Below are 22,895 nucleotides of genomic sequence, written 5' to 3' on the forward strand. Positions count from 1 at the left end.
AACACCTTTCGGATGAATTGGAACACCGACTCCGAGCCAGGCCTAATCGCCCGACCTCTCATTAGTGAATGGAAGCAAGTCCCAGCAGGAATGCTAAAACATCCAGTGGAAAGCCTTCCCAGAAGAGTGGAGGCTGTTACCGTAGCAAAGGGGGGACCAACTCCATATTGATGCCCATGATATTGGAATGAGATGTTTGACGAGCAGATGTCCACATACTTTTGATCATGTAGTGTACCTTGGTGTCTGACTATACCCTCTACTTGTGTAACTCCTGATCATTTATTTAGAATCCGGCCCTACGATTCAGTGGCGGTCGGTGCCATTTAAGATGAGGGAGGACGATACATTTTTTATTTCAAATTACAGCATATTGGATGACTGTCATTCATATTCCATTCACTCAACTCAATATAACATCTAAGTTTAGGCTACTACATGATTCTCACATTTTCCCTATACCCATCATGCGGTTGCTACAACCTAGCCTATATATGAAAGTGCACAAAGTATGTCCACAAAGTATGTCCACAGTTCGAGAGAAATGTACATATTCAATACCGCCTTTACAGACTTTTGCCTGCATCTAGCTGATCTAGGGTGTAATCATTAGCCCATCAGTTGCAAACAAGAGTTTCTATTGGACAAATTCAGATATGTTTATATTTTTTTCATTTATTTCCGTTTTGAGAAACGTTTTTCAACAGATTACAGCAATTGGTGACGTGAATATATTTAGTATAGTTTTATCTATAAAGGATAACTTTTTAAATGTTTAACTTTTTATGAAATTTACTGAGGATGGTCCTCCCCATCCTCCTCTGAGGAGCTTCCACTGCTACGATCTCATATTGCACAATATGACATTCCACACCCTTAGTTTAGTCAGTCACCAGAACACAAATGTTAACGCACATGGGGAGACTTATTTCCCCTAATTTATTTCCCAGTTCTCTATTTGTCTTCTTCCCTCATGATGTCCAGATGTTTTAATACCTACTGATATACTCCACTGAATCACTGGTTTGTGGGACTCATCACTCGTTAACCCAGGTATCAGAGTACTAAGCACGATGGTGGTTGGGCAGTTTGTGTGCATCGTGGCAAGGTGAAGTGGTGATCATCATTGACAGAGTGATGAAGGTACTGCTGCCTCCAGATGTGGAGGTTCTGCTTTCTCTCCCGGCAGGTGATCTAAGGGTGGGACTGACCTCTAATACAGGGCTGGTCAACATAAGGAAGTTAAAACAATCAACCATCCTCTGAATGGAGCCCACAGAGGGCCTGCCAGCGGGGGTGCAGGGAGGATCTGAGGCTGTTGCTGAGATTGCATGGAACATATGTTTGTACATAGTGTGGCTATTAGGATAAGGAGTCCCTTGAACAGCAATCCTTAAAACAATGAGGATAAGTAAATACAGTGACACAACAAAATTAATGCTATACAAGCTCTGGGATGTAGGCTCACATTGTCTGAGGTGAGAAACTTACTCAGAAGTAGCCTAACATTCACTGCATCTTTAAAAATTCAGCAAGTCCATTGAAAAATCAAGAGAACAGAAGTCCCTATGATCTCTGTGTGATGTGATTTGGACTGAGATCAATAAAGACATTTGACATTGCATTTTCTGATTGACAAAACAATGAACACAGGTTATTTTCTTCAGTTCAAAACAACATCTGAAGATCCTGTGAACAAAACATACTGGCATAAGAAGTGCCCAATCTACTGCCAACCATTCTCATAACCAAAGAACCTGGACAATCCTCCTTTCATGTTTCAAGGAGCCAATTTCAGTTGAAGCTTCCATTCACATCAGAGGGGACTTCTAGTTCTCAAACCCTATTTATGAGAAACAGATTGAAATATCTGATAAACTAAACACACTTTTGAGTTGAGGGGGAGAAAGAGCAGCTGGATGGAAGTTCTGAGAATGTCCTGAAGCTGCAAGTTCCTGTTTACAGTCCTAGTATGTGGGCTTTGGGAGACTGGTGGCTCATCTTTTGTTCTAAAAATATCCTCTTCAAACAAAGAACAAAAACCAAGAGTAGAAATTCTTTAATTAGACATTTTCTTTCATCTTCTAACTGCCATTCATCTTGTAACTTAAGGTCAGTGGAAAGAGGTCAGCTCGAGCATGAGGACCACAGACGGACATGACGCTTATTCCCATACTCTGAATGATAGCCATGTAGTCACAGAAATATTCACTCTGATCGCCTGTTCGTTTAACTTTGCCATTTGTTTTTACACCGTTCAAAGAACAGCTTCTCAAACTCTCCCACACAATAATGGGAAACCATGCAGCCTTTTGGGAGATATCACATCCCACTTGTATATCCCCTGTGGCGAACCATAATAAACACGAATAGGGGTCTGTTTGAATCAAGTTGAGACAACTCAAACCAGGTTTTCTAACATTTATAAACACCCACACCCCATTCTCTGTTGTCTTCAAAGGTGCCGTTTAGCTCTTCTGTGGCGTTATCAGCCCTGGTCCAGGTCCTTATTGAATGTCTGGGCCTAGGCTCTTGTCTGATAGGGAACAATGGAGTGCAGCACAGTTATTGTGGACAAACCTTTAAGAACCCAGAGCTCTGTGACATTGTTTCTGTTGCAGACCCTCAACTTAGTTCATGTGTAGTGTGTTCTGGCTTCAAATTGCAGCGAAGCATTACATGCGTGCATAACAGTGAAGAGGAACCTTCATGTACAGTAATTGTCTCTGGCCCCCTGCCAATTAGGGGGAGTGATGAGCTCTATAGCAGTCTCACAACTCAATCGCTGGTTGAAAACTGTTTTCTGCCCCTCCCAAAATATAGTATTTGTAGATAATTGGCACTCTTTCTGGGACTCACCCACAAACAGGACCAAGCCTGGCTTGCTGAGGAGTGACGGACTCCATCCTAGCTGGAGGGGTGCTCTCATCTTATCTACCAACATAGACAGGTCTCTAACTCCTCTAGCTCCACAATGAAATAGGGTGCAGGCCAGGCAGCAGGCTGTTAGCCAGCCTGCCAGCTTAGTGGTGTCTGCCACTAGCACAGTCAGTGTAGTCAGCTCAGCTATCCCCATTGAGACCGTGTCTGTGCCTCGACCTAGGTTGGGAAAAACAAAACATGGCGGTGTTCGCCTTAGCAATCTCACTAGGATATAGACCTTCTCCATTCCTGCCATTATTGAAAGAGATCGTGATACCTGACATCTCAAAATAGGGCTACTTAATGTTAGATCCCTCACTTCAAAGGCAGTTATAGTCAATGAACTAATCACTGATCATAATCTTGATGTGATTGGACTGACTGAAACATGGCTTAAGCCTGATGAATTTGCTGTGTTAAATGAGGCCTCACCTCCTGGTTACACTAGTGACCACACGGTGACCACCGTGCATCCCGCAAAGGCGGAGGTTTTGCTAACATTTACAACACAAAAAATGACTTTCGTCTTTTGAGCTTCTAGTCATGAAATCTATGCAACCTACTCAATCACTTTTTATAGCTACTGTTTACAGGCCTCCTCCATATACTGAGTTCATAATAAACAGTTGAACATAATAAACAGCTCTCTATCCACCGGATGTGTACCAAACTCACTAAAAGTGGCAGTAATAAAGCCTCTTGAAAAAGCCAAACCTTGACCCAGAATATATAAAAAACTATTGGCCTATATTGAATCTTCCATTCCTCTCAAAAAATTGAGAGAAAGCTGTTGCAGCAACTCACTGCCTTCCTGAAGACAAACAATGTATACGAAATGCTTCAGTCTGGTTTTAGACCCCATCATGGCACTGAGACTGCACTTGTGAAGGTGGTAAATTACCTTTTAATAGCGTCAGACCGAGGCTCTGCATCTGTCCTCATGCTCCTAGATCTTAGTGCTGCTTTTGATACCATCAACTACCACATTATTTAGGAGAGATTGGAAACCAAAATTGGTCTACACTGACAAATTCTGGCCTGGTTTAGATCTTATCTGTCAGAGAGATATCAGTTTGTCTCTGAATAGTTTGTCCTCTGACAAATCAACTGTAAATTTCGGTGTTCCTCAAGGTTCTGTTTTAGGACAACTATTTTTTTCACTATATATTTTACCTCTTGGGGATGTCATTTGAAAACATAATGTTAACTTTCACTGCTATGCGGATGACACACAGCTGTACATTTCAATGAAACATGGTGAAGCCCCAAAATTGCCCTCACTAGAAGCCTGTGTTTCAGACATAAGGAAGTGGATGGCTGCAAACGTTCTACTTTTAAACTCGGACAAAACAGAGATGCTTGTTCAAGTTCCTAAGAAACAAAGAGACCTCTGTTGATTCTGACAATTCATCTTGACGGTTGTACAGTCGTCTCAAATAAAACTGTGAAGGACCTCGGCGTTACACTGGACCCTGATATCTCTTTTGACCAACATATCAAGACTGTTTCAAGGACAGCTTTTTTTCCATCTACGTAACATTGCAAAAATCAGAAACTTTCTATCCAAACATTATGCTGAAAAATTAATCCATGCTTTTGTTACTTCTAGGTTAGACTACTGCAATGCTCTACTTTCCGGCTACCCGGATAAAGCACTAAATAAACTTCAGTTAGTGCTAAATACGGCTGCTAGAATCCTGACGAGAACCAACATTTTTTATCATATTACTCCAGTGCTAGCCTCCTTACACTGGCTTCCTGTTAAGGCAAGGGCTGATTTCAAGGTTTTACTGCTAACCTACAAAGCATTACATGGGCTTGCTCTTACCTATTTTTCCGATTTGGTCCTGCCGTACATACCTACACGTACGCTACGGTCACAAGACGCAGGCCTCCTGATTGTCCCTAGAATTTCTAAGCAAACAGCCGGAGGCAGGGCTTTCTCCTATAGAGCTCCATTTTTATGGAATGGTCTGCCTACCCATGTGAGAGACATAGACTCGGTCTCAACCTTTAAGTCTTTATTGAAGACTCATCTCTTCAGTGGGTCCTGTGATTGAGTGTAGTCTGGCCCAGGAGTGTGAAGGTGAACGGAAAGGCTCTGGAGCAACGAACCGCCCTTGCTGTCTCTGCCTGGCCGGTTCCCCTCTCTCAACTGGGATTCTCAGCCTCTAACCCTATTACAGGGGCTGAGTCACTGGCTTACTGTTGCTCTTCCATGCCGTCCCTAGGAGGGGTGCGTCACTTGAGTGGGTTGAGTCACTGACGTGATCTTCCTGTCTGGGTTGCCCCCCCCCGCTATACTCAGCCTTGTCTCAGGATGGTAAGTTGGTGGTTGAAGATAACCCTCCAGTGGTGTGGGGGCTGTGCTCTGGCAAAATGGGTGGGGGCATATCCTACCTGTTTGGCCCTGTCCGGGGGTATCATCGGACGGAGCCACAGTGTCTCCCGACCCCTCCTGTCTCAGCCTCCAGTATTTATGCTGCAGTAGTTTGTGTTTGGGGGCTAGGGTCAGTCTGTTATATCTGGAGTACTTCTCCTGTCTTATCCGGTGTCCTGTGTGAATTTAAGTATGCTCTCTCTAATTCTCTCTTTCTTTCCCTCTCTCGGAGGACCAGAGCCCTAGGACCATGCCTCAGGACTACCTGGCACGATGACTCCTTGCTGTCCCCAGTCCACCTGGCCGTGCTGCTGCTCCAGTTTCACCTGTTCTGCCTGCGGCTATGGAACCCTGACCTGTTCACCGAACGTGCTACCTGTCCCAGACCTGCTGTTTTCAACTCTCTAGAGACAGCAGGAGCGGTAGAGATACTCTTAATGATCGGCTATGAAAAGCCAACTGATATTTACTCCTGAGGTGCTGACTTGCTGCACCCTCGACAACTACTGTGATTATTATTATTTGACCATGCTGGTCATTTATGAACATTTGAACATCTTGGCCATGTTCTGTTATAATCTCCACCCGGCACAGCCAGAAGAGGACTGGCCACCCCTCATAGCCTTCCTCTCTAGGTTTCTTCCTAGGTTTTGGCCTTTCTAGGGAGTTTTTCCTAAGCACTGTGCTTCTACACCTACATTGCTTATTGTTTGGGGTTTTAGGCTGGGTTTCTGTACAGCACTTTGAGATATCAGCTGATTTAAGAAGGGCTATATAAATACATTTGAAATTTGATTTGATGTAATTCAAAGTGTTTGGTGTATTGAAGTGCTTCATAGGTACAAGCCCTGTAACTTCAGCATATTCTGCTACTTCAGTGCCTACTACTGCCCCGCATACCTCATATCATGACAAGCCCAATGCTGAGTAACGACTAAAGACAAGTACCTTGTTCCACAGACAAACCATCCTTCTGCAATATTGACTATTGTACCCTCTCTCCTTTTCCCACCCTATTGAGGATATCATAAGAGACACATTCAACACGCCCCAATATGACCATCCTATAACATTGCGGGCCGGGCGCAGTGTGCGCTAACCAAGGTTGCCAGGTGCACGGTGTTTCCTCCGACACATTGGCTTCTGGGTTGGATGGCGCTGTGTTAAGAAGCAGTGCGGCTTGGTTGGGTTGTGTATCGGAGGACGCATGACTTTCAACCTTTGTCTCTCCCGGGCCCGTACAGGAGTTGTAGCGATGAGACAAGATAGTAGCTACTAAAACAATTGGATACCATGAAATTGGGGAGAAGGGGTAAAATTCATAAAACATTTAAATGATGTGTTTCGGCTGCATGGACTTCATCAGGGAGTACAAAATACAATGTCCTCTTTTGAACAGCTTTTCCAATTAGCCCTAATTGAAAGGAGTGGTTACATTCCTAGTAAGCAATATACACATTAAAAGGTGAAATGCTGTAGCTATGTTATCATAAAGATACAACTCCAGGGCCTCCCCACGAGGTCCGTGGGGCGACGCACAATTAGCCTAGTGTTACACTGTGAAACGCTAGCTTAGTTAGCGGGGGTGCGCGCTAAATAGTGTTTCTTATCCAGTTAAACCACAGGGAAAGTTTTTGGATTTACAAACTACAGGCCACTAAATACCCTGGTTTAAATGAAGATATGGATTTCTCACCCTTCCTGTAGGGTCGTGATGGGTCCATTTGCTGTCATCTAGTGGACATTTTGCTCAATTGCCCTCAGCTATGTTTAGACTGTTGTTGTTCATGTTTTGCTGTGTTCTAGTGTACTATGGAATATATAGCTTTCTTATTCTTGACACTTCTCCCAGTCATATTTAAGGTTAGAACTACCTTTCTAAGTGTTCTGATACTTCTAGCTTGGAGTTGTATCTTTATGATAACATAGCTACAGCATTTCACCTTTTAATGTGTATATTATTGCTTACTAGGTGTGTCCAATCAATTTTGTAACCACTCCTTCTTTCAATTAGGGCTAATTGGAAAAGCTGTTCAAAAGAGGACATTGTATTCTTTTATTTTGGTACTCCCTCATGAAGGCCATGCACCCGAAACGCACCGGTTTTAAAAAAACGTTGTTTCTATTGAACATTCCATATTAAAGGCATTTTAATTAATTATATGAAGTGCCTTGGTCCTCCTTTCTTTTTTGATGACCAATTTACCCCTTTTACCAAGGAGCACCTTCTATCTACCAAAATGTACTATTGTGTACCTTAGTAGCATTTCCCTTTCTTCCATTCCATAGTTATTTTTAATAGCACCTGCAAATCAAAATAAAATAGGCGTTTCTTTATTATTAATCTTATATATAAACATTCTGTCAGCAAAGGATGTAAGGTCCATCCCTGTGGTGTTTTAGGCCTGTGGGACATGATAGTAGCACCACTTCCTGGTTGCCCAGCTGGACTGGGCCAATCCGGCACCTGGTGCAATAACAGGCCTGTTGGAAGAGGGGCCCCAACTTATCCCTTGAACCACAGCTCCTCAAGGCCCATGGGGCAGGAATGTGGCTGCCCGACGATCAAACAAATACAACATGTACTACAGCATACTCCTCTAGCCTCAGGAAAACACCTGCCAAGTAGCAAACAAAGAAAGGGGAAGTACTGCAAGTCGTATTTATGTAAAACATGTACACAGTGTACAAAACATTAAGAACACATGCTCTTTCCATGACAGACTGACCAGGTGAATGATAGGATCCCTAATTGATGTCACTTGACAAATCCACTTCAAATCAGTGTAGATGAAGGGGAGGAGACAGGGATGAAGGGGAGGAGACATTTTTAAGCCTTGACACATGGATTGTGTGTGTGTCAGAGGGTGAATGGGCTAGACAAAAGATTGAAGTATCTTTGAACAGGGTATGGTAGTATGTGCCAGGCGCACCGGTTTGCATCAAGAACTGCAACGCTGCTGGGTTTTTCACAGTTTCCCTTGTATCAAGAATGGTCCACTACCCAAAGGACGTCCAGCCAACTTCACACAACTGTGGGAAGCATTGGCATCAACATCGGCCAGCAATATTAGGAAGGTGCTAATGTTTTGTACACATTGTATATCGATTGAGATCATTGTGCATACTAACTTTTACACGTTTAAAACAGGCATTGATGGCAGACACATTAAAATACAGCAGTTCACCAGAGGACATATTAACCAAGAATAATGATCAATTTTTAAAGTACATAGTCATTATAGTACAACAACTTTTGTGTCCATTTAGTATTTATCGTTTGAAAACTATAAAAATACAGTTAAACGAATGGAAACCTCCCACTGGAGAGTATTATTTCAAATATTTAAAAAGGCAGATCATAACTAAACAGACCAAGACAAATGGAAGCTTGAAAAATAGGCCCCATACCAGTTACAACAGAAAATAAAATCTCTCTACTTACCATCAAACCAATCAGCACCCATAAAAATGCCCACATGAAATGTATAACCATTCAGAACTGTGTTCAAATCCTCCCTGTACCCCAACATTGTTCCCCAACATTGTTCCCCTAAACTCTGGTGTAACAAAATGCCATCTTTAATTTCATAGGGAACGCAGTGAAACAGGCAAGTGTCATTTGGGTATAGAGGGCAAGAGTCTTACGGTTCCTGTGTTTGGACAGTGCTGTACAGTTTTCATAACAGGTTAGTGTCAAGCTACTTCTTCTCTGCAATTGACCTAGTGGGGAGAGGGCCAGGTGGCTCTTTCAAGGGAGAGGCCCCACAAGGGACAGTTTATACAGGAACATTGTTATTGAATGATCACAAAGACAACCATTCACTCACGTAATGCTTTATAGAACAAACAATACCAATGTTGCCTCAATGTCTGCTCCCTTTTCATTCCCTGTTTATAGAACAAACCAATCAATCCCTTTCTCCTCCAATCTTTTTAGCACCTACTTCGCATTCTCTGAACACTGCAAACATAAGACCCCCCCCCCCCTCTCTTTATTCAATCACTCCCTTTCTTTGATGAAAATAGTGAAGCACTGGAAGGCACACCCAGAATACTGCAACTAGAAGTAGGCTAATGGAAAATAGGCAGCAAGGTATTACAATTGCTGTATCACGTTTCATGGTTTTCTATCAACATGGGGAATAGCAGTGCTTATATTACAGTTAACCTTTTGGAACGCGATTAAAGCATAACATTAAGTGTAGTTATGTTTTAAAGTTGATGCATGTAGTTGGTTCCACTGTAATCCCTGTCCAGTTCTGCTGGGAACTTTAAAATCTCAAATTTTATATATAGAGAGAGATATAAAGTACAGAAAAAGCTTAAGTCTCAAGAAATGAAGTATCAGGAGAATGATTCCTGTCTGTGTGCTTCTAAAAAGGCAAGTAAAAACCTACTGACCTCCACCAATAAATAAATACAGAACCAACAAGATAACAGGTTAATGATGCATGATGTGATACCCTCTCTTAACTCTCCCAGCGCCTAAACCACAAACTGGCAAACATACAAATTGACCGACTGTTAAGCTTGGTAGGGGCAGAATATTATTGATATGCGTTAGACCAGCAAGCCCCAACAGAATAGACACACTGCCATGAGCAATTGATCTATGAGAACAGAGGTGACCGCCATGTGTCAGTATGATGCATAAAATAGAAGGCACTATGGTAGATTCCTGTTTAGTAGAACAGAACAATTTGATTACAAGAGGAAATATGCTTAGACACCCATGCTAAAATACAGATGTTTGCTATATCAACAAAATAGTTCTGCATATTAGTTGTAACAAATGCCTGTGTCCCTGTGCTTATTAGGCCTTATAAAAGATGTCGATCCTACACATGACTTTTACCTCTAAGTTACAGATAGTGAGATGTACATTCTAGTCCACTCAATAGACTATGTAATAAAATCAATCACAAATGCATCTAAAACATCTTTCAAAGCAATGAGCAACACTCATTTGTGCAGTTTGGAGCCCTAGCTAGGCCCAAATAAAATTAACCAAATCTCTTCGGCTGTGTGCAGTAAACAAGTTCAGAGCTTAAACCTTCAAACTAAACCCCACATCCATATATGGAGCCCCTTCACCTCAAAGAACAATTACTGCAAGAGTACTGCTCATACGCAAGGGGGATATTCTTATGCTTTAGATTATTAAATCGATGATAGTATAAAAGTGCAGGTAACTGCCAAAATAATGGAAACAGTAAATGAGGGAGTAAATGAGGGAAACAAAGTATATTGAAAGCAGATGCTTCCACAGGTGCACTTCCTGAGTTAATTAAGCAGGTAACAGCCCATCATGCTTACTTAGGGTGATGTATTATTTTGGCTACGCCCCCATAGGATGACAATAACCCCATCCACAGGGCACGAGTGGTCACTGAATATTTTGAGCATAAAAACGATGTAAGCCATATGCCATCTCAGTAACCAGATCTCAACTCAATTAAACACTTATGGGAGATCCTGGAGGAAAAAAAAAAAAATCTGGAATTTCTCATGGAAGAATGGTGTCGCATCCCTCCAAGACTTCCAGACACTTGTACATTAAAGCTGTGGTGGCCCAACACCCTCTTAAAGACAATACATGTTGGTGTTTTCCTTTATTTTGACAGTTACCTGTATTTCAGCATAATCCCTCATTGGTTTCTGGAAGCATTTCAAGTGGGACTGTTAAGGACTGAATAAAAAAAAGGTTTACAACTTAAACATTCAGAGCATCTAGAAGAAAGAAAAATTCACCTAAGAGACAGGGGTTTAAAAAATCTGTTAGCATAGACTACAGCAATACACCTGCCCTGTGTTGATGATGCCTTTCACTTATTGATAGGACAGCAGGCAGTGAGACAGCTGTCTAGTGCCAAGGATGGTCAACAAAACAGCTTTTAGATGGTGACATTGGAATTATAAAATCCCTGGCACTTAAGTAAAATCAGAGTGCTTTCTGAATGCATAAGCGTTTGGAAAGATGCCAGCAGTATGACTTCTGTAGAGTCAAACGTAAGCAGTATGACTTCTGTAGAGTCAAACGTAAGACTTTGTTAGCCAAAATTGTGCTTCCCAGGGTATTGCATTATTTTGGTTTGAAGGGTCCAAGTGAGTCTCTGAGTAAAGGTCAGTGGCCTGTGTGTGGACCCTTTGCTGGTTGCTCCTCCTTCAGGAAAGGGGTAAACGAAGAACGCACAGTGCGGCCCTGCAGCGACTGCTGCACACGGAAGTTGTTGACCATGCTCTTCTGCACCTCCTCCTCTACTGAGGTGAAGAGAAGGCTCCGAAACACAGCCAGCTAAGGAAGAGACCGGACAGGGAGAGAATGTGTTAAGCAGACATGGAACAGCCGAGTGAAGTCACTAAAGTGTAGTCCACCAGTAGTTCTAACATTCCTTCCCTTTTTACCACACACATGCACACGCTCTCACTCACACACTAACCTGGTCATGGCTGACTTCGATGTGCTGCTTCATGATAATCCAGGTCACTGCTTCGGTCAGAGGAGGCGTGGTCAGTGACCCTGCATACGTCCAGTAATCATCAATGTTAGTGGGCAGTAGGCAGGCTGGGTCAAACCTAGTGAACTCAACAACACTGTCCTAAGGTGTAAAAAGGGAAAGAGGAAAGGGTTACATGGTGCTGCCAACCGTGTCATAAGTTATAATAATAATTGCCATTTCCCAACCTTAATGTGTGATGTATTGTTGTCTACCTTCTTGACCTTTGTGCTGTTGACTGTGCCCTGTTTTGTGCTGCTACCATGCTGTGTTGTCATGTGTTGCTGCCTTGCTATGTTGTCGTCTTAGGTCTCTCTTTATGTAGTGTCGCTTGTGATGTGTGTTTTGTCCTAGATTTATATTGTATTTATTTATTTTAATCCCAGGCCCCGTCCCTGCAGGAGGCCTTTTGGTAGGCCGTCATTGTAAATAAGAATTTGTTCTTAACTGACTTGCCTAGTTAAATAAAGGTACAAAAAAAAAAAAAAAGAAATTGTAGAGGCATGTAATTTGACTCATGGCCACTAGACAGCAGTTAAAGTTGACAGTCTCCCCATCTCAGATCATACAGTAAATTCCTTTGCAGTAATACTTCTGGAAAGTAACAAGGGGTGTGTGTGTGTGGGGGGGGCTCTAAATAATGCCAATTTAACCATTCTCCTATTTGTTTAAAATGCAGTGGTAAATATGAAACGTACACCCCCCAACTATGTCATGGTGCTGTCCATCCAGTAGGCTAGTGCTGAATTTCATCTTCAGCCGAGCTCCTTTCATTTTTCGCCATTTGTTTGCCATGCAGCCTTGATAAAAAATAGCCTATGTCTTTATTCCAATGCATTAGATTTATCCATTGATTTATCCTTGTTTGTTTTGTCAGTCAGCTGTTTAAAGCACTCATTGCTGTTTTTTAGGTGTTCTCCCTGCCAACCGTGGCCAGAAGTACCAGGCCATTTATTATTTTCTATCAATATTGTTTTTCTTTACTGGATCACCTGATGGTCGACAATATCACTAGGCAACTAGCCTACAGCTAGACACCAATGCGCATCCAATCCAGCCAACAAGTTTACCTTAATAACAGTAGTTGACTCTTTCGGTTAAAAGCATTCGGTTTTGCAATGGCATAGGCCTACATTACTTTTGATTTGTGTGCCCATGAGAACTGTTTTCACTGCGAAACATCATAATAATGAAATGTTAGACTTAGTGGACTTTCCCAGATCTCCAAGATCCATTATTTGTACAGGGTTTAAGTTCAATATTCTAATTCAATTGTTAAATACTTAATAAATAACAACACTGTCAAATGTCATTAACATAAGGAAAGAAAGGTACTGTTTTATGTCCCATTATCTGTGAAGACTCCAAACATTAACTCATGACAATTCATGAACTAGGGTGCAAAACATGTTTTGATTCAACTGTATTATATTGAATGTAAGCTACCTATTCTGCGTGTGTTTGAAATGGCCTTGGCTGAGGGGGTAGGCTACCGGTAGGGGTGTAGGCCTAGTGAAGGATAAACGCAAGTAAATGTTGTTTACCCACCTTTTTTTTTAATGCATTGAAAGTGGTACTTTTTTTCATTTTAAAAACACTACATCACTGACTACTGGTAGGACTATTTGAAAATCATGCTAATACACATTACATTGTAGGCTAGTCTAGTAAGTTGACCATGTGTGTTAGGGTGTCCATCCCGTTTTTCCCGGGACAGTTTCAGCCCCATTTCAAGTGTCCCAACTTTTCAGGCTACAAAAAAATATAAATTTGTCAGCAAGACGCATCAATTAATGTAAGAATAATCAATGGAAATTGCAGAATGACACTAGGAACAATTTTGGTGCTTTGTAACAAATCTATTAACAGTCAAACAGCACAAGTATACATGCAGTTTGGATTAGAGGTCGACCGATTAATCGGAATGGCCGATTAATTTGGGCCGATTTCAAGTTTTCATAACAATCGGAAATTTTTGGACACCGATTATTATTATTTAATTTTTTTTACACCTTTATTTAATCTTTATTTAACTAGGCAAGTCAGTTAAGAACACTGCCTTGTTCAGGGGCAGAACGACAGATGTTTACGTTATCAGCTCGGGGATTCAATCTTGCAACCTTACAGTTAACTAGTCCAACGCTCTAGCCACCTGCCTCTCATTGCACTCCACGAGGAGCCTGCCTGTTATGCGAATGCAGTAAGCCAAGGTAAGTTGCTAGATAGCGTTAAACTTATCTTGTAAAAAAAACAATCAAAATCACTAGTTAACTACACATGGTTGATGATATTACTAGTTTATCTAGCGTGTCCTGCGTTGCATATAATCGATGCGGTGCGTATTCGCGAAAAAGGACTGTCCTTGCTCCAATGTGTACCACACCATAAACATCAATGCCTTTCTTAAAATCAATACGCAGAAGTATATATTTTTTAAACCTGCATATTTAGCTTAAAGAAATCCAGGTTAGCAGGCAATATTAACCAGGTGAAATTGTGTCACTTCTCTTGCATTCATTGCACGCAGAGTCAGGGTATATGCAACAGTTTGGGCCGCCTAATTTGCCAGAATTTTACGTAATTTTGATATAACATTGAGGGTTGTGCAATGTAACAGGAATATTTAGACTTATGGATGCCACCCGCTAGATAAAATACGGAACGGTTCCATATTTCACTGAAAGAATAAACGTCTTGTTTTCGAGATGATAGTTTCCAGATTCGACCATATTAATGACCTATTTCTGTGTGTTATTATGTTATAACTAAGTCTATGATTTGATAGAGCAGTCTAACTGAGCGATAGGTAGGCACCAGCAGGCTCGTAAGCATTCATTCAAACAGCACTTTTGTGCGTTTTTGCCAGCAGCTCGTTGCTGTGCTTCAAGCATTGCGCTGTTTATGACTTCAAGCCCATCAACTCCCGAGGTAAGGCTGGTGTAACCAATGTGAAATGGCTAGCTAGTTAGCGGGGTGCGCGCTAATAGCGTTTCAAACGTCACTCGCTCTGAAACTTGGAGTGGTTGTTCCCCTTGCTCTGCATGGGTAACGCTGCTTCGAGGGTGGCTGTTGTCGATGTGTTCCTGGTTCAAGCCCAGGTAGGGGCGAGGAGAAGGACGGAAGCTATACTGTTACACTGGCAATACTAAAGTGCCTATAAGAACATCCAATAGTCAAAGGTGTATGAAATACAAAGAAATAGTTCTATAATTTCTAGAATAACTACAACCTAAAACCTCGTACCTGGGAATGTTGACGACTCATGTTAAAAGGACCCACCAGCTTTCATATGTTCTCATGTTCTGAGCAAGGAACTTAAACGTTAGCTTTCTTACATGGCACATATTGCACTTTTACTTTCTTCTCCAACACTTCGTTTTTGCATTATTTTAACCAAATTGAACATGTTTCATTATTTATTTGAGGCTAAATTGATGTATTAAGTTAAAATAAGTGTTTATTCAGTATTGTTGTAATTGTCATTATTACAAATACATTTAAAAAATAATAACAAACAATAATAAAAAATAATAAAAAAAATAATAAATTTGTTGTTATTTTTTTTATTTTTTTTATTGTTTGTTTATTTATTTATTTATTTTTAAAATCGGCCGATTAACCGGTATCGGCTTTTTTTGGTCCTCCAATAATCGGTATCGGCGTTGAAAAATCATAATCGGTCGACCTCTAGTTTGGATGCTGGAATTATTTTGGAGTGGACCAACATGCCTACTTTTTGAAGTGATTTGTTTGACAATCAGATGAAAATATGACTGGTTGTGTTCATGCCACATTAAAAGGTCATTAAAAGGTAATTTATTAGGCCGATATATTTGATAGAGAATCCCCCAAATAGCATGGTGTAATTCGCACTCCAATAGTCACACAAATGTCATGTATGCGCCACCGGAGAGAGGCTTGTCTAGAATACCAACCTGAGTCATACAGCACTGACTACTTATGTTCTTAAGCTTTGGGCGGCCTTCTCAGAAACTCAGCGACATATAACCCCTGCTTGAAACGTTCTCTCTGAAACCTTGGCAACAAAAATCACCTGCATGGTTGAAGTGGTCAATCATTGAACTCACCTTGTGTCTGACAGCAGGTAGGACATCTACTAGTTTCTGCAGTCCCTCGTGTCTCTTCCCTATCTGAGGAGGAAAATAATCTGTGTCTGAGCACTGAGTCCTTCTGTCAGGCATGTGCTGTGTGTTTACATTCACTGCATGGGGTGTTTACATTTCAATGTCAGTAAATATTGAAATGGTGTGTATATGACGTGTACAGCTGAAGTCGGAAGTTTACATAAACCTTAGCCAAATACATTTAAACTCAGTTTTTCACAATTCCTGACATTTAATCATAGTAAAAATTCCCTGTCTTAGGTCAGTTAGGATCACCACTTTATTTTAAGAATGTGAAATGTCAGAATAATAGTAGAGTGATTTATTTAAGCTTTTATTTCATTCATCACATTCCCAGTGGGTCAGAAGATTACATACACTCAATTAGTATTTGGTAGCACACACTTCTTCAGTTCTGCCCACAAATTTTCATTAGGATTGAAGTCAGGGCTTTGTGATGGCCACTCCAATACCTTGAATTTGTTGTCCTTAAGCCATTTTGCAACAACTTTGGAAGTATGCTTGGGGTCATTGTCCATTTGGAAGACCCATTTGCGACCAAGCTTTAACTTCCTGTCTTGAAATGTTGCTTCAATATATACACATAATTTTCCTACCTCATGATGCCATCTATTTTGTGAAGTGCACCAGTCCCTCCTGCAGCAAAGCACCCCCACAAAATTATGCAACCACCCCCGTGCTTCACGGTTGGGATGGTGTTCTTCGGCTTGCAAGCCTTCCCCTTTTTCCTCCAAACATAATGATGGTCATTATGGCCAAACAGTTCTATTTTTGTTTCATCAGACTAGAGGACATTTCTCCAAAAAAGTACGATCTTTGTCCCCATGCGCAGTTGCAAACCGTAGTCTGGCTTTTTAAATGGCGTATTTTGAGCAGTGGCTTCTTTCTTGCTGAGCAGCCTTTCAGGTTATGTCGATATAGGACTTGTTTTACTGTGGATATAGATACTTTTGTACCGGTTTCCTCCAGCATCTTCACAAGGTCCTTTGCAGTTTTTCTGGGATTGATTTGCACTTTTCGCACCAAAGTACGTTCATCTCTAGGAGACAGAACACGTCCCCTTCCTGAGCGGTATGACGGCTACGTGGTCCCATTGTGTTTATACTTGCAAACTATTGTTTGTACAGATGAACGTGGTACCCACAGGCATTTGGAAATTCCTACCAAGGATTAACCAGATTTGTGGAGGTCTACAATTTATTTTCCTGAGGTCTTGGCTGATGTCTTTTGATTTTCCCATGATGTCAAGCAAAGAGGCACTGAGTTTGAAGGTAGGCCTTGAAATACATCCACAGGTACACCTCCAATTGACTCAAATTATGTCAATCAGCCTAACAGAAGCTTCTAAAGTCATTACATAATTTTCTGGAATTTTCCAAACTGTTTAAAGGCATAGTCAACTTTGTGTATGTAAACTTCTGACCCACTGGAATTGTGATACAGTGAATTATAAGTGAAATAATCTGTCTGTAAACAATTGTTGGAAAAATTACTTGTGCCATGCACAAAGTAGATGTCCTAACCGACTTGCCAAAACTATAGTTTGTTAACAATAAATTTGTGGAGTGGTTGGAAAATGAGTTTTAATGACTCCAAACTAAGTGTGTGTAAACTTCCGACTTCAACTGTATGTATGACAGTGGTGGTGGGTTGCATGTGGTAGGGATGCTTCGCTATGTTAACAAGAAGCATGAAGTTACCTTGAGGAAAACCCCGATAACAGCCAGTCCATTCTCCTCCATCACCGCCTCCTCAAACCGGCTGTACTTATCAGAGTTCCAGTGGACCATGTGGAGCTATCAACAGAAAAGGCAACGCCATACATTAATTAGAACCTATTTATCCACACACCCAGAGAATTCAAATGGAATGTGTCACAGATTATATTTGCTTCTGGATAATTATGAATCTTTAATATCATTCTCAAGATAAACGGTTACCTTTGTGGTAGAACAATCAATTATCAAAACTGTAACAACAAAAAATTTGCAGATTCTGAATGAAAATCCACCCCAAAATCCTCCATCCTGAACAGACGGGTATCAGTAGCTATTAAACCAAACGGAGCATCGTCTGACCCTGAGGTCACATGCAGCTGCTCTTTGTTTTACTCCATCGGAGTGTCCAACCCAACCCTACCCATACTCACACCACAGATCCCTATTCACCCTGGGATCTGGGGAGATTTCTATAAAGAATGGTACAACCCAATAAGTAAACTGAGAAGGATCCATTATCTCTGTTACCCACTGTGGTGTGCTCCTATTAGGCACACAGAGTGAGTTGTGTGCTGTAATCGTAACTTGAGCCTCTGTACACACACTGCACCTGGGGAGTGTTGAGAACCCTGACATGGTCAGATTCTCACAGCCACTAACGCCAGCTTGGCATGGCATCCTCCCCCAAACATACAGTAGTACTCCCTCTATTGCATAAGTATGCTTTAGGTGAGTGGAAAAATATGAAAATAGATCACACATTAAAAGGTGGGCCTTAAGGATAGAACAGAATGCATTCTGCTTCTATACGTAGAGGTTTCCAACAGCACAATCCCGTCACAGAAATTGCATGCCAATGTCGTCATGGATTGGCTAGGGCATCAGTATTGACTTGATGACTAAGCAGTCCCTACTATCTACCGTTCCATGCCACAGTCTCCTGAAGACTATGACCCTATTAGACTTGACATGTTAGGAGGTTCTTACTATAGCATAGCTAGAGTCATTCAACAAAGTTAACAGAGAGTGTCTATTTAAATGTTAAGTAAGAGGACGTGCAGTAGCTACCTCAGCAGGGAAGAGGCGGCGGTCCACTGTGTGCTCAGAGCCCCATGCGTTGCTCTCCCCCCAATGGAAGTGGAACTGACACAGCCGGAAGTTGTCCTCCAGAGGACCCCCTTTAAGTGCTGAGAGGGAGAGAGCGACGAGAAGAAATCGACCACTCATCAATGTTGTGTTAGAGACGCATACAATATTGAGAAGAAACCGTAATTAATACACAACAGCTGTGGAGAGTTAAACATTATTATTTAAACATACTTGTTAAAACATATGTATCCTCTTCTCACACAAACACACATTAAAAGCAGAACTAAGAATTAAATTACAGAATAATTAGCCTACTGTTACAAATGTTTTGCCTCTTGGTATAAATATTTATGTAAAGTCTAGCGGTTAATAAAATATACATTTCTGAAATAATATTGGATTGAAAATTAAAGTAATTAGACTGTCTAAACAATAAGTTAAGACCATGATGTTGAGAAATAAGCCAAGAGCAGGGATACCTAAATGTAAATCAAAGTCATGTTCCACGTGGCAGGCATTGCAGTTTTAAATCAGGAGGTCACACAGCAGAACAGAAACTGCTTACTGGATTTGTCGGTGGTGTCATCGTACTCAACCAGGAATGAGTACCCGTTGTTCCATATCTGTGAACATGTCCTGGGGTCGTAATCCGGGGTCAGCGGCTTGAGATGCGGATCAAAGACACTCTTGCACACCCGAATATCGATCGGAGATTGTCTGTTGCCCCCAGGAGCAACAAGTGGTCCCTGCCACATAGGATGCACTGGAGTCAAAGCATGAGAGAGGGGATTTAAATCTAATCTGATAGTAAAATGTAAAACAGCAGCTTGTCTTTAGTAAATCACATTAGGTCCTATTCCTTAGCCTACTGTAAGAAATGCTGACACTTACTTTTCATAGTGTACTCTCCAGCTTCCTGCATTCTAAAATAGGCAATAAGTCAAATTCCCAAATAACATAAGAGCAAATGTCTCAAAGTAGACAAGCAATTCTGAAAACTTTGTGAGACCAGTAGTCTAAGCCTCCTCCGTTGATTCCGTTTAAGAAATTAAAAAAGCAGGAGGAAAAAGTGACACTTCCTTCAGTAACTCCTATTGAAAGGAAATTACAGGATAAGCAAAATGTGGGTAGGCTACAGAAACAGACTCGCGGAATGTATTGGCAGCCCACCAGGTCTACTCCGCAGCAGGAATGGGAGACACTAGTTCAACTCTGAATGGAACGTTTCATAGATGTACATCTTCTGCCGTTAAAATAAATCTACTACGACTTCCTGGTTTTGCCATTGGGCTGCAAAACAATAACTGCCTATGATGCAATTTACATCAGTCACTGACCGCTCTGCCAATGGGACTGTGAATGCTTAACCTATGTGAATGCTTAACCTACGACAAAGGTCGTTTGGAAAAGGTATTTAATGGAAAAATGTATTAACAATTATCCATTTTGCTACTGTACCTGAAAAAAAAGGGCCTATCCTTACTAGCATTTTCTAAATTCGAACGAACCACCTGCAACTGAACACAGACCTATTAGAAGATATGTTTGACCGAATCGAGGACGAAGATAGTGTCGCTAAGTTAAAGTTGATTGAAAATTCTCTGTGATACGCCAAACAGTAGCTATCCTGCAATGACTAATAGATCACATTACGCGTTACAATCTGCTAGATATTCATGAAGTAAGTATGTGGACGGGTGTGGCTATTTCAGCCACACCCGTTGCCGACAGGTGTATAAAATTGAGCACACACCCATGCAATCTCCATAGACAAACATTGTGTAAAACTTGCCGCCATTGGATTCTGGAGCAGTGGAAACACTTTATCTGGGGTAATGAGTCACGCTTCACCATCTGGCAGTCCGACAGACGAATCTGGGTTTGGTGAATGCCAAGAGAATACTACCTGCTCCAATGCATAGTGCCAACTGTAAAGTTTGGTGGAGGAGGAATAATGGTCTGGTGCTGTTATTCATGGTTCGGGCTAGGCCCTTTCGTTCCAGTTGTGAAATCTTAACCCTACAGTATACAATGACATTCTAGACGATTCTGTGCATCCAACTTTGTGGCAATAGTTTAGGGAAGGCCTTTTCCTGTTTCAGCATGACAATGCCCCACTGCACAAAGCGAGGTTCATACAGAAATGATTTGTCAGGATCGTTGTGGAAGAAGCCCAGCGAACACCTTTGTTAATGCTTGTTTACGGAAGACAGAGGCGACCACCTGTGCTAAGCGTAACTGGGGAGAAAGGTGTAGCGGAAGTGTAGTTTGTCAGCTGGATGCACACACAGCCATATGGATCTGTGCAAATCTGCTACATTAAGTGAATATATTTTTAAATATTATTTATCGCTTATACAGTATGAAATAAATTCCATATATTTCAAAAACCGTAATGCAAGCAATGATTGATGGTTCTAAACATTAAAACAGAGCGCTGGGATTTTAGTTCACATGTTCCCACCGGTATGCAGTGCTTATATCTGAGAACCCTTGGAATAATGCATAATGCCCTGGGTTCTGGAGAGAAAGGTCAGGCCTTATGAATGTCTTGAGTAAAGACAAGACCATAAACCAAACATGCAGTGTACAATAGGCCAAGTTAAAAAATAAAATACAAAAGATAAACATAAATTGTGATCACAGTTATGATCAAATTGACATGTGTATGTACACACCATAGTTACAATCAAAACCAGTACCCGGCCAGAAGTTTAGAATGAACTAATTTCCCCTGAAAATGTGACGCCAATTCACTCATGCAGAAATCCAGTCCTTGGTTTCCATGTATTCTTTGTGCACCCGTTGCGATCAAAACAACGCCATTAATTAACCCTTTAGTAATGTAGTCATTGTGGATTTCGATTACAACTTTACAGTGTAGCCATTTATGCTACTATTGCTTGAGCGATTGAAACGGTCTTATTTCTCATGTAATCTCAGCGGCCAGCTGGACTGAACATTAATGTCATTGTTCTAGTCTTATGAAATGAAGAGCAAACAGCTAGCGAATTCAACTGCAACTAATGATAATTCAGCTGTAATATGATGAAAGCTACCGTACTTTTAAAGTTTCGACACTTACACGCTGAAAGCACATATTTGCTTGAACATGCAGTGAGGTTGCATCTTCTCACAGGTATCAACCGTTGACCTTTAGTTTGCTTGATGACATGTCTCTGCAGATGCCGGGCAAGTGGGTTTACGATCGATGAGAGAGCCACCATGACCACGGTTCTTCAAATAGGCTACTCGAAGTTTGCGAGAGTCAAAATGAGCTGTTGTGTTATCTTTTCAGGTAAGGCAAAACGTCGAATTAAAACTGCTCCCGTCTCCCGAGTCGTTCGGTTTCATATGTTTTCAATCAGAAACAACAACGGGAGTTGCGTTATGGCCCCTCTTCTTCCACACTGACAGTTTCGGATGGCTGCCGGCTGGCTCTCTCCACACTATCGCTTGATTGATCTGGAAAATAGACAAGCTTTCACACGATTGAACCATTCACGTAAATTCCAAAGGTTTACACTTGACCTGTTGATGCGTGCTTACTTTAACACCGCGGCGATTTATATTGGCTACCTACTGCTATCGCACGCTCCGAATCAATGAAGGTGAAATATTGTTTGTAAAGTGTTTGCGATAATGTGGTTCCAAAAGGAAGAGATCGTTGAGTGGGGCTCGTGTAAGACTCTCGACCAATCGGCTTTATCCTCTGAGAGGCGTTTCAAACAACATGCGCTAGATCTAGACCCGTGACATAGATATTTGGTGTACTTTTTGCTTAGTTTTGTTGAAATGTCTGTGTGGTTCTTGTCATATGTCATAACTTCACAATTCATCTGAGCCTCATGATCTTCAATACGATACATTGTCAAATGTGCAGTGCTTTCTCTATAACAAAAACTCACTCATTGACTGTGTCGTTTCCAATTGTGGATGAACACACATGCATCTTTACAAACAGCCCAAGTATTCTATTCTGATTTAATGTAAATTGAATAAGGTTATTTTGAATAACATGGAAGTCTTGCAAATGTTGTGCTACTATGGGACTGAGAATATGTTCAGCTAAAGCTCCTTAGGAATGTCATGTTTATTGTAAACATGCTTATGTTATGGCTTTTCTTGTGTACTCCATTTA

At 41.3% G+C, this 22,895-nt stretch overlaps 1 protein-coding gene across 1 annotated transcript; it reads right to left on the minus strand.

Annotated features, from left to right (window-relative positions):
* Positions 1–7,808: 7,808 nt before the first annotated feature.
* On the minus strand, positions 7,809–22,494 carry LOC139387120 (carbonic anhydrase 5B, mitochondrial-like). The gene is made up of 8 exons (XM_071133176.1): positions 22,304–22,494; positions 21,840–22,219; positions 19,320–19,517; positions 18,734–18,852; positions 17,648–17,743; positions 15,891–15,953; positions 11,746–11,904; positions 7,809–11,600 (listed from the first exon to the last, which is right to left on the minus strand). The coding sequence occupies exons 2-8, from the start codon at positions 21,979–21,981 to the stop codon at positions 11,430–11,432; spliced, it is 948 nt and encodes a 315-aa protein (XP_070989277.1). The 5' UTR covers positions 21,982–22,219; positions 22,304–22,494; the 3' UTR covers positions 7,809–11,429.
* Between the last annotated feature and the right edge of the window lie 401 nt (positions 22,495–22,895).

This window comes from Oncorhynchus clarkii, chromosome 1 (genome assembly GCF_045791955.1).
Source record: "Oncorhynchus clarkii lewisi isolate Uvic-CL-2024 chromosome 1, UVic_Ocla_1.0, whole genome shotgun sequence".
NCBI classification, from domain to species: Eukaryota; Metazoa; Chordata; class Actinopteri; order Salmoniformes; family Salmonidae; genus Oncorhynchus; species Oncorhynchus clarkii.

Coding starts and splice junctions, on each gene's coding strand:
- LOC139387120 (XM_071133176.1), bottom strand. CDS start 21,981: ATGGTGGCTCTCTCATCGATCGTAAACCCACTTGCCCGGCATCTGCAG. Junction 18,853..19,319: donor TGACACCACCGACAAATCCA/GTAAGCAGTTTC, acceptor TCTCCCTCTCAG/CACTTAAAGGGGGTCCTCTG. Junction 17,744..18,733: donor GCCGCCTCTTCCCTGCTGAG/GTAGCTACTGCA, acceptor TTCTGTTGATAG/CTCCACATGGTCCACTGGAA.